The following is a 12,227-nucleotide window of genomic DNA, read 5'->3' as shown; positions in this document are numbered from 1 at the left end:
AACATCATGATTTCAAATACAATGTGGTATATATTTTAACACATAATCTAATAGGAGTAACAAAGGAGGGAGTGTTCAGTTCTGCTTGAGGACCCAGGTAAGGTTTATGGGAAGCAGCTGGATTCTGAAAGATGCATATGAATTTTCCAGGTAAATAAAGGGGAGCGGGGAGGCATCTCAAGCAAGGCATCACATGAAAAGATACAGAGAAATAGCACGGAGGGTATAATGTGCTTAAAAATCAGCTGGAATCTTGTTAAAATGTAAATTATGACTCAGTAGGTCTAGGATGAAGACTGAGATTCTGTCTGCACTGAGAACAAGCTCTTAGTTAATACTGATCATGTTGATCCACAGATCACAGTTTGAGTATCAAGGGGTTAAACAGGACATATTAATACAACTCCAAACGCCTGGCTAATACGGTTAGGAAGAGATAAGATCAGGATGTGAAGTAAAAGCGTAATCAAAATATGATAAATTGTTTGACTATTAGAAGCATTATCACCAAAACAGAAACCATTCTGGCCTTAGTAAGCAGTAACTTAATGCTCAGAAATTTTAAAATTAGATTAGCACCATGGATGGAAAACACAAATGAAGTCTGAAGTAAGAAGTAAGATTAAAAAAGAGAGAAAATAACAAGTAAGCACATCCAACTTTTTATGCTATTTTTAAGTCTGAAGTTATACATACATCAAATTGAAAAATTCTTACTTACAAAGTCGTCTTCACCTTCAGCTAAACCATAGTTTGGCAACATAGCTCCCTCCATTGTGGTGCTCTTGAAGACTCCTTTAATTTTGCTGCCTATTCGGCTGATTCCAAATGATTCTCCTCTCTTCTGTGTGCTCCTAAATATTAAACAAAAATGTATCAAGAATATAGCAAGTTATTACATTATCACAACAGTCTAGTTTACTGTAAACAATAATAAGAATAGTTGCAAAAAGGGTAAACTGAAGGTATGGCTAAACATAACTTTTTGGAGTTCTCAGTCATAGATTAAGTCTCAATATCTTCATAATCAAAAGTGACAGTATATTTAAAGTTTAAATTTGAGGGGATGAATAAATGGGACAGTATTTACTAACAAACATTTGAAATTTACCTACTCTTTTACCTTAGAATACTAATGGAACTACCAAGTATAAAAGATGAGAGCCCTCTAGTGGTACATATTTCTAACTGCCATTCAGCTTTTGAAATAACAGGTTAAATAATTTGGTAAGACCAATGTTCAAAATAGACTATACCACTCAAACTGTACCCACCCAGGTGGTGCAGTGGTAAAAGAATCTGCCTGCTAATGTACTTCTGAAATAATTCAGTGTAACAGAAAAACAAGAAGACTAGGAAACTTTCTCAGTACTTCATTTTTAGATAGAACAAAAAAATTCTGAAAATGGCTAAAAATTTTTAAGCATACTTCAACTTTATAATCACATAAATGATACTCAAAAGAAGAATGAAGTATAAAGTGTACCTTACATTATTTCAAAGTAATAACAAGAGAAGAAATAAAATGGCAAGGGAAAAGCTAGCAATGAACATAAAAGATAAAAACAAATGTAGCCTAAGGAAGAAGCCCTGCTCTGTCTTACATATTAAATAATGGTTTTGCCATTTTTTATAAAAGTGAATTTCTAAAAGCAGAAATAGCTGAAAAGCGACAACAAAAATACTCCAAAAAGCAGCAAAAATTTCGTCCATTACAGCCTACTGCTTCTGATTCAACAAGTAAAAACATAACTTTTATTCAAAAGTCATGCTCACTATGTAATACTGCCCTTATAACAAACCTCCAAATAAAAAATGACTGTTTTAAAATTTAAGAAAGTTGGTTTTGAACGGCTTAACTTAATGAATAGCTACTATTCGTCTAAGAAAATGTACTTGTAAAAATAATGCAACAATTACAGAAATACAAGTAAACTGATCAAGTTTCAATGCACTAGGTATATGAGTAACATATACATTTTATACACGTTCAAGGAGTGAAGAAGTGAATCAAACTTATTTTAAAACTGGAAAAACGCTAATAATAAATAGTAGTAGTTGTAAAAAAGGATACTTAAGCTAGAATATTATTTTAAACAGGCATAAAATTAGTGTTTTTTAAAAATTCAAAATTGTAAACACAATTTTCTCTGAAATAAATGTCAAAAACAAATATGAAAATACTGATAAAATATTAAAATCTCCAGAATCTAGATAGATTTTGCTGATCTTCAGAACCTAAATGGATTATAAAACAGTTTGGACTTTTTGAACTATTTTTTTTTAATATCTCACTTGTGATGAAGCCCAGAAATACTGAAAAAATTGTACTACTTGCTTAAAAAAAAAAAGTTCTTTAAACACAAGTAAGTCTAAATGTAATTTAGCAAGATCAATACCATTTAAAAAATGAGGTAATAGCTTTAAAAGCTGAATACTGGCTTTTTCATTTTATTTTTATACTGACATTTTTATTTTATAATGATATATATCATGTTATTTCCAAAATGAGACATCTAGAATCAAACTACAGGTTAATTTTAAGAGATATACCAAATAGCTGATATAAAGGCAGTAGCTGCATAATGTTTCTTTTTTTTTTTCCTTTTTAGTTTTACTTAGGTTGTTTTGGGTGTATGTTTTGGAATTAAACAGATAATTTATACAAAAAAGAATCACATGCTGTCTCAAGACTTACCGAAAATCATCCAAACTTAGGCTACCTCTGCAGTAACAGATATGTGAAATTATATAAGGAAAAGAGAAAGAGAAACCCCAGACATTAAACAAGTTTCACTTTAGAACAATAAAACAAAATTTAAAAGCTTTAAAAGTTACACTGATGGATAACATTCATCTTGACAAAGAAAAGGAATTCTTAGGACTAACATGATAAAGGAAAGAGAAATAAAACATAATGGCTCTTTTGCGGAAATGGAATCTGAATTCTAGATCATTAAAAAAATTCTTAAAAACTCAGTATGTCACAAAATAATTCTGTATTTTTTGCCCTCATTTAAGCAAACTATTTGTTTAATACAGTGCAAAATATTCAGAGACTAAGCCACCAAAAACTTGGCAGAAAAAACAAACGTGTATTTTCTAACATGGAATTCATATCTATGGATGCAAGCTCAACACATTTTTAGTTTGAATATTTTTTAAAATCATGTCTTAAGCTACGAAGCAAAGTTAACAAAAGATCCAGCCTTAAATATTTAAGTTATGCTGTAAGTATAGAATGAAACAGATTAACATTAACATGCATTAAAATTTTGCTTTTAAAATGCAAATATAATAATAATGTGAAAATGCCTAAACATTTGGGAAAATTTAACAAGATACACACCAATGCCTTGCTAATCTCACAATTAATATATATTAGTGCTTGGTCACCTGCTTTTAATGTAGGCATAAAATGTATGAATAAATATTTTACATATTTTCAGTCATCTAACAGCTAATTAGCAATGCTACTATAAATTTTCAGTGAAGGACTGTTAAGAAAGTCTTTTACTTATTCTACACAGGTAAATGAATCATTGAGTGTCACTGGAGCAGAGTCCTAACAAGACAGATAATGTCAGAGTCAGGTCAACATAAAGAAAAACATACTTTCTAAGGCCATAACCATTACCCAGAATGAAAACAATCCACATTTTCTTCCTATTAAGTTTATATGCTAAGTCAGCAAAATTAGAGTCTCAATATGTTGAAGACAACTAGGTGTTCTCAAAGTGGCAAAGGAAGCTTTCCATCTCTGAGGTTATGACCCTGACTTACATTTAGCTACTCAGCAAGCTCAGAAGATCAAAGAACCACTTCCTCTTAAGGAATCCAATAGAGGAGTTTCACTATCAATGTGAGACTCCAAACATCCTAAGTCCATAGATAAAAATAAATAAATAAAATGTTAAAGAGTCGCTCAGTCATGTCCGACTCTTTGCGACCCCATGGACTGTAGCCCACCAGGCTTCTCTGTCCATGGGATTTCCCAGGCAAGAATACTGGAGTTGGTTGTCATTTCCTTCTCCAGGGGATCTTCCCCACCCAGCGAAGGACCCACATCTCCTGCATTGGCAGGTGGCTTCTCTACCACTGAGCCAAGTGGGAAGCCCTGTGTGGACTGGGTCAAGAATGCTATTTTAAATAGTATGCATGGAATTTTTGTTATATAAAGTAACTATTACATAATTGCAATATATAAATTCTTAGGGAACAGTAAAGGAGTAACATTTTAACAAAGAATCATAAAGGTTACGTCCCACATTTCAGAAAGCTGCTGCTGCTAAGTCGCTTCAGTCGTGTCCGACTCTGTGCGACCCCACAGACGGCAGCCCACCAGGCTCCCCAATCCCTGGGATTCTCCAAGCAAGGACACTGGAGTGGGTTGCCATTTCCTTCTCCAATGCATGAAAGCGAAAAGTGAAAGTGAAGTCGCTCAGTCATGTCTGACTCTTAGCGACCCCATGGACTGCAGACCACCAGGCTCCTCTGTCCATGGGATTTTCCAGGCAAGAGTACTGGAGTGGGGTGCCATTGCCTTCTCCATTTAGAAAGCTATGTCCCACCTTTCAGGTGGTAGCTAGTGGTAAAGAATTCACCTGTCAATGCAGGAGACACAAGAGACACAGGTTCCATCCCTGGGTTGGGAAAATCACCTGGAAAAGAAAACAGCAACCCACTCCAGTATTTCTGCCTGGGAAATCCCACGGACAGAGGAGCTTGGTGGGCTACAGTCCATGGGGTCACAGAGCACTGGACACGATTGAGCACTGGGGCACCTTTCAGAAAAATTACTACATATATACTACATATGTATATAATTATGTAAAAATTAATATTTAACATACAAAAAAATTCAAATCTATATATTTCTACAACCCTTAGTTTTGTCAAAATATGTAACACAGTCTCCCCACGGCTCAGGTTTTCACATTTTTCCTTATGCTATTTTTAAAACCACTCCATTTTCTGACTTATCTACTTCTCTCTTTGCAACACATCTCCAATTTATTTATGTTTATTATTAGATTCTTGCTCAAACAAACTGGGCTTCCCTGGTGGCTCAGACGGTAAAGAATCTGCCTGCAATGCAGGAGTCTGGGTTCAACACCTGGATCAGGAAGATATCCTGGAGAAGGGAATGGCTACCCTCTCCAGTATTTTTGCCTGGAAAAATCCCATGGTCAAAGGAGACTGGTGTGCTACAGTCCATGGGGTTGCAAAGAGTTTCACATGAGAGCATATAATACACAAACTGGAAGATGTTGAGAGCAATGTGAGTATCAATTCTATAGATTTATATATTTGATATCTGTGTCAATTTTGTACATATACAATGTAAGGAACAAATCAAGACATTAATTATCCAGTTTATAAATGGATAAAGCACCTCTCTTACACTGCCTTTATTAGGTCATTTAACTGCACATTTATGTTTCCAGAAAGCCAAGAAGGGAAAACCCTTCCACTTTTGTAACCAGTGGGTACTCTAATAAACATCACTCTCTGGAAAAAAAAAAAACAAACTACTCTCTAAAATGGAGTTATCTGTGGATTTCAATTATGCATGCAGTCCACAGTTTCCAATAAAGCAGGTACTCCAGCAATAATACATGTTAGTTATAATATTAACAAAGCAATGGTGTGTACCTTGTTAAATTTTTCTAAAAGAATGTCTGGCATTTTTACATTACTATATGTAATATGGCTCTACAACTCCTTAATAAAATATCTGGTTTACTTATACAGCAAAGAAACCACATAGTCAAAGAAAAACAGCTAATAAAGGTAATGATGCTATCACAGAATGATTAGTATCAAAAAGAACCAAAAAAAAAAAAAAAGCAACCACCATATATACGATTGAATATACCTACCTGTTGAATTTTGAATTGCGTGTTGGTGATTCTGCACCTCTTAAAAGTTGTCTAAAATACTTAAAAAATAATTATGATTTATTAAACCAGTACTTGATATTGAATATGCTATTTTACCTTACTACTTACAAGTTTAAAGAAAATATTACTTAAATCAAGTGAATACAATCACAGTCAAATAGAGTAAGGATTAAGATATTGCAAATGGAGGTATTCAAACCATCTGATTTCCACTAGTAGGTAAACAATATACATACAAAAATGGGGTTTCCCCATCACCACTACAAAGCCACTCAGATATATGGAAAATCAAATAGACCAATTAGGTAGCAATCTACTAGCCACATACACAAACATGGTTTTGATATTAAGAAATAATATTATCAGTTTCTAATCTCCTGCATTGGCAGGTGGCTTAAATTATGTAGTGGCTTAAATTAAATTATGTAGTGCAAAACAGCATTTAATTAACTACATTTTATTTTTCTATTTATTATCTGAATTATTCATGCAATGATATCAAAGCAACTAATAAGTTTTAAAGAAAAATCTTCACACAACATTAATATTCTGACTTACCTCATCACTGTGGCAAAACATAGGAGTAAACACATTTTCCAAGAGAGAAAGTACATGTTCATAAGCTTCAAAAAGACATCTCATAGTTTGAAGTTTCACCACATCTATATATGGGCCTTCAGCAACTGTTAAAAAAATTATATTGCAAAAATTATTTATGAAAAGCACAAATACATTATATATTAGTTTAAAATTCATTACAGTGAAAGAGCAAACAAACAACACTAAAACTGTTTTGCAGAAAATCCACTGTAAGGTGCAGATCACACCAGAATGAAGAATTAGAACAACCTAGCCAGTTCTGGCAAGTATTATTTATGTGAATTGTGAATAAGTTTCTTCGTCACAGCTTTCATCTTGTTAGTAAAATGGGATAATGCCTGCCTGTGTATCTCACACAGCTGTTGCAATAAACAGGGAATACATCAGAAAACTCTGAAAAGAGTAAAAGAACTACAGAACAACAGAATTCATCCTCATCTTTTACTTACTTTTTTGAATCTCTTCTACAATGAAGGGATCAAATCGAATTTTGTCAACACTTTCATCTAAACAATATGTTTTATAAATCTTTTGTAACTCTTCATGAAGAGACAGCATTTCATCATTTGATAACTCTGGTCGTAAAATTCTGTCATTGAATTCCTCTAGCAAATTCAGAAAGGAAAAAAAAAGATTTTCATAGAGTCAAACTATTCAGTGAAAACTTTAGGCTCTCAGTCTAACTGTAATGAATATCAAAAGTGGCAAGTATGAGTAGTCTATTCATCATTTTAAGTTTTTAAAAAAGTTTTAATTGGGAGCAATAAAACAACTACTGAGATGAAAGAGAAGTTAAACAGTCAAATATAATATATACCAACATAAAATGTGTAAATATTAGCCTAGCAACATAAATCTTCTAAAACTTAGAATAATAAACATGTTTGTAAAATTCTCTTTAAGAAACATATTGGATTAATTTCTTATACCAAGGGTCTTTAATATTCTGAAACCTGATTCACTAAATAATAGTGAAAACTAAGGCTCTTTTTAGTCCCGGTCAATGTTTTTAAACAATGTTTCTTTCCATCAAGGAAGCTGTAGACTAGTGACAGGGCTCAGAGTCTGAACAAATCAATTTTTTCTAAAGAGACAGAGGACAGCATTAAAAAACCCAAAATACTGACTGCCTTTTTTATTACAAGAGGTAATATGGAGCTTACCCCTTAATTCTTAATTATCGAAACTGAAACAAAGAGAAAAGGAGTTTTTCTTTAAAAAAGAATAAGAAAAAACTAGAACAGAACATATGAGATCTTTGGAATGATAGCAAATTCATAAAATTGGAATCTCAAAAAGGAGAGGAAAAAATCAGGCACAGTATTTGAAGAGATAACAACCAAGCATCTTCTAAAATGATGAAAACCACCAACCTACATATCTAAGATTCCTAGGAAAATCCAAGCAGAATAAACTTTTTAAAAACTACACATTACAGTTAAATTGCTGAAACCCCAAACACAAAAAGAAAACTGCAAAATCAGGGAGAAAAGGAATATATATAGGGAAACAAACATAAGAATGGAAGCTAATTTCTCCTTAGAAACAATGACGCTGCTCAAAAGACAATGAAAAAATGACATAAAATGCTGAAAGAAAAAAAACATAACCTGAAATTTTTATTTGGTGAGAATATCTTTTTAAAATGAATACAAAATAACACCTTTTCAGACAGACAAGAGCTAAGAGAATTTACCTCCAGCAGAATAGTGCTATAAGAAATGTAATAAAAAACATTAATTTCAGCAGAAGGAAAATGATACAGAAACTGGCTCTGCAGAAAAAGAATAAAGGCCACCAAAAAAGTAAATTTGCCGGTAACTATCAAGGCCAAAATATGTGTGCATGTGTGTGTGTGTGTTAAGACTGTTGCTTAAGGGAGAAAAAGCAATGTACTGTGGAGTTTCATAGCCTACACAGAATTAAACTATATAGTAACAGTCACATCAGACAATAAGCGAACAAACTGAGGTATATTGAGGTTCTTACACTGTTTCTGAAACAGTAAAATATATGTTTAAATGAAAACTGCGATAAATGAAGGATGATGATCATTGAGCAACCACTAAAAAAAAATAAGAAAATGTCAACAGAGGAGATAAAACACTGAAAAATGCTCAAGTAATTCAAAGAAAGGTAGGAAAACATTAAAAAAATAATACATGGAACAAATACAAAACACCAAGACCAAAGACCTAACAATAAATATGCAATAATTATACTAAGTGTAAATGTACTATAACCCCCAATTAGAAAATAAAGATTATCAAACTCGCCTTTTTTAAAGCAATATTCAGCTATGTGGTATTTATAATAAATGTTAAATTCTTTAATTATATAGAAAAAGGTAATACAATGCAAACCCAAGAGTAAAGATAGTATAACTATATATTAATATCAAACAAAGTAGACTTCAAGACAGAGATAAAGAAGAGCATTTTATAGTGATAAAAGGATAGATTCATTAACAATCTTAAATGTCTCTGCACCTAATAATGAAGCTTGAAATAGATGAAAAAAAATTAATAACTAAAGGGAGAAATAGCAAATCCATTAAGAAATCAAAAGCCATCAATTTAATCTAAATAATATTTACAGGACACCACCCAACACAGCAAAATAGATGTTCTTCTCACATGTACATGGAATATTCATACAGATCATATGGATGGGCCATAAAACAAGTTTCAATCAATTTCAAAGGACTGAAATCACACCAAATATGTTGTCTGATCAGGACAGTATTAAATCAGAAATCAATCACAATAAGATAACTCAAAAATCCCCAAATTTTGGAAATTTAGCAATACATTTCAAAATAACCCAAGGGTCAAAGGATAAACCACAGGAAAATTTTAAAATATTTCAAACTAAATAAGCACAGCATATCAAAAATCTTAGAATTCAGTTATAGCAACTCATAGAAATTTATAGTTTTAAGTGCTTATATTAAGAAAGAAGAAATGTGTACAAATTAATCATCAGTGCTTTCACCTTAAGAAACCAAAAGTACACACTAATCACAAGGTAAGAAGAAAGGAAATAATAAATATGAAAGCTAAAACTTAGCAAATCAAAAATATTTCGAAACTTTATAAACCACTAGAAAGTACAAATTAGCAATAAAGAGGGGATATCACTACACCTCCATAATAAAAGAATATTAGGAATAACTTGGTGATTAAATAGGGTGCTGAGATGCACTAAAAGCATTTTAAAAATCCACTGTTCATTCATGATAAAAATTCTCAGCAAACAATAAACAGAAGGAAATGTTCTCTATCTAGTAAAGGAGATCTACCAGGAAAACCCAGGCTAATATTATACATAATGGTGTAACACTAAATGATTCCCCCGTAAAGCAAGGATGTAAGCTCTCACCACTCAGATTCAACACCACACTGAAGGTCCTAGCCATTACAATAGGGGCAGGAAAAAGAAATAAGATGTAAACATCACAAAGGAAAAAGTAAAACTGTGTATTCACAGATGACATGATTGTGTGTGCAGAAAATCCTAAGGCAATCTACAAAAAAGCTACTAGAACTAGTAAGTAAACTTAGTAATGTCACAGGATACAAAATCAGTATGCAATAAATCAATTCTATTTCTGTATATAAGCAACAAAAAAATTTAACAAGTTATTTTAAATATCACATTCAAATAAATCCAAAAATAAAGATCCACAGTGATAACTATGAAACACTTTTATGGAGAGAAATTAAGAATGAAATGAATGAAAAAATACGCCCTATTCATGTACTGGAAATCTAAATACTGTTGAGATGTCATTACTCCCCAAGTTGAGCTACAGATTTAATACCACCCCAATTAAAACATTGAAGCAGGTTGTGTATGTGGATGAAGGGGTAGGATTATCAGTCTGATTGTAAACTTTATATAGAAATGCAAAGAACTTAAAATAGCTAAGGACAGTCTTTAAAAAGAACTAAGTGGGAAGCCTTAAACCACTTGATTGCAAAACTTACTTAGTCAAAGTAATCAAGACTGTATTAGTATTAGTCGCTCAGTCGTACCCAACTCTTTGCGACCCCATGGACTGCAGCCCACCAGGCTCCACTGTCCATGAGATTTTCCAGGCAAGGATACTGGAGTGGGTTGCCATTTCCTTCACCAGGGGACCTTCCCAACCCAGGGTTCGAACCCTGGTCTCCTACACTGCAGGTAGATTCTTTACTGACGAAGCTACAAGGGAAGCCCCAATCAAGACTGTGGTATTGGCCAAAAAAAGTAGACATATGGATCAATGGAAAAGAATATAACCGAGAAACAGACCCACATATGGTCAAAAGGTTTGTCAAAGATGCCCAAGTAACTCAAGATGGGAATGAAACGTCTCTTCAAAAAATGGATACTGGAAAACCTGTATATCTATACAGGGGAAAAATGAACCTCCACCCCTACCTAATACCAACCTAAAAATTATTTCAAGATAGATCACAAACCTGTATATAAAATATAGTAACTATAACACACCTAGAGAAAAACAGGCAAACATCACCTTGACTAAAGATAGGTGAAGGCTTAAAAAAGTCTTTTGGAAGTCTCAGAAAGCACTAAGCATAAAATTAAAAATTGATACACTGAATTTCATCAAAATTTAAAAGTTCTGCTCATCAAGAGACACTATTTCAAAAAGAAAAAGACAAACCATTGTCTGAAAGAAAATCTTTGTAATACTTATATCTGACAAAAAGACTCATATCTAGAATATTTAAAGAACTACTGAAATTTCTGACAAAAGGAAAAACAATTCAGTAAGAAACAGGCAAAAGACAGCAATTCCACAAAGATATTCAAATAGTCAATAAGCACATGATAAAGTATTCATCTCTGTTAATCATTAGAGAAGTGCAAATTAAAAGCACAACAAAATTCTACCATATACCAACTAAAACGGCTAAAATTAAAAAGATAAACACCACCAAATTTTTATAAAGTTGAGGCACAACCAGAACTCTCTTACCCTGCTGGTGGAGTAAAATAGTACATACAACCCTCTGGAAAACAATTTGGCAGCTTCTTATAAAATTAAACATATATCTACCTTGTGACACAGCAATTATACTTCTAGTTATTAAATATATGCTCAACAGAAAGCCCTGTACAAGAATGTGCAGAGCAGCTTTACTCATAATAGCCCCAGAGTGGAAGCAGTCCAGATACCCATCTAGAGGAGAATGAATAAAGAAAGTGTGGTACCCTCATACAAAAGAACACTACTTCGCAATAAAAAAGAACAAACTACTCATCTACACAATAACATCAATCAATCTTAAAAAGCATCATCCTGAATCAATGAAGTCAGGCTCCAAAAGTACATCCTATGAGCTTCCATCTATATAAGGAAACTGTACAGGAAAAACCAATCTGTGGTCAAAGAAATGAGATCAGTGACTGCTTTGGCAGGAGTGGGAGCAGGAAAGCATCAGCTGGGAAGGGCTCTCAGGGAACCTTCTAGGGTGATGGAAATCTTCCTGATCTCAGTAAAGGTGTAGGTTATATGGAGTGCAGATTTGTTAGAGCAATCGTATATTTAAATTCTATTTGTTTTCTGTGTAAAATACACCTCAATTTGTTTTCATTATATATTTTAAAAAATTAGGTGCATTAAAAAAACTATCTTTTCAGAGTCCATATAGTGCCTCAAAATCCAATAGCACAAGATGTTATAGAACTTCTAGTCAAAATAGAACATTTTTA

At 32.9% G+C, this 12,227-nt stretch overlaps 1 protein-coding gene across 1 annotated transcript in view; it reads right to left on the bottom strand.

The window, feature by feature from the left end:
- Nucleotides 1-12,227, bottom strand: part of SNX14 (sorting nexin 14) — a 69,946-nt gene that overhangs the window by 23,409 nt on the left and 34,310 nt on the right. Inside the window, exons 14-18 of the mRNA XM_052646110.1 lie at nucleotides 6,953-7,108; nucleotides 6,462-6,586; nucleotides 5,883-5,941; nucleotides 2,699-2,725; nucleotides 722-854 (exon numbers count right to left, since the gene is read on the bottom strand). Of these exons, the coding sequence (XP_052502070.1) occupies nucleotides 722-854; nucleotides 2,699-2,725; nucleotides 5,883-5,941; nucleotides 6,462-6,586; nucleotides 6,953-7,108 (500 nt within the window). The remainder of the gene's footprint in view (nucleotides 1-721; nucleotides 855-2,698; nucleotides 2,726-5,882; nucleotides 5,942-6,461; nucleotides 6,587-6,952; nucleotides 7,109-12,227) is intronic.

This window comes from Budorcas taxicolor, chromosome 9 (assembly GCF_023091745.1).
Source record: "Budorcas taxicolor isolate Tak-1 chromosome 9, Takin1.1, whole genome shotgun sequence".
In the NCBI taxonomy this organism is placed as follows: Eukaryota; Metazoa; Chordata; class Mammalia; order Artiodactyla; family Bovidae; genus Budorcas; species Budorcas taxicolor.
Note: the sequence above shows the minus strand (reverse complement) of the source record. Positions and strands in the feature narration are given on the sequence as shown.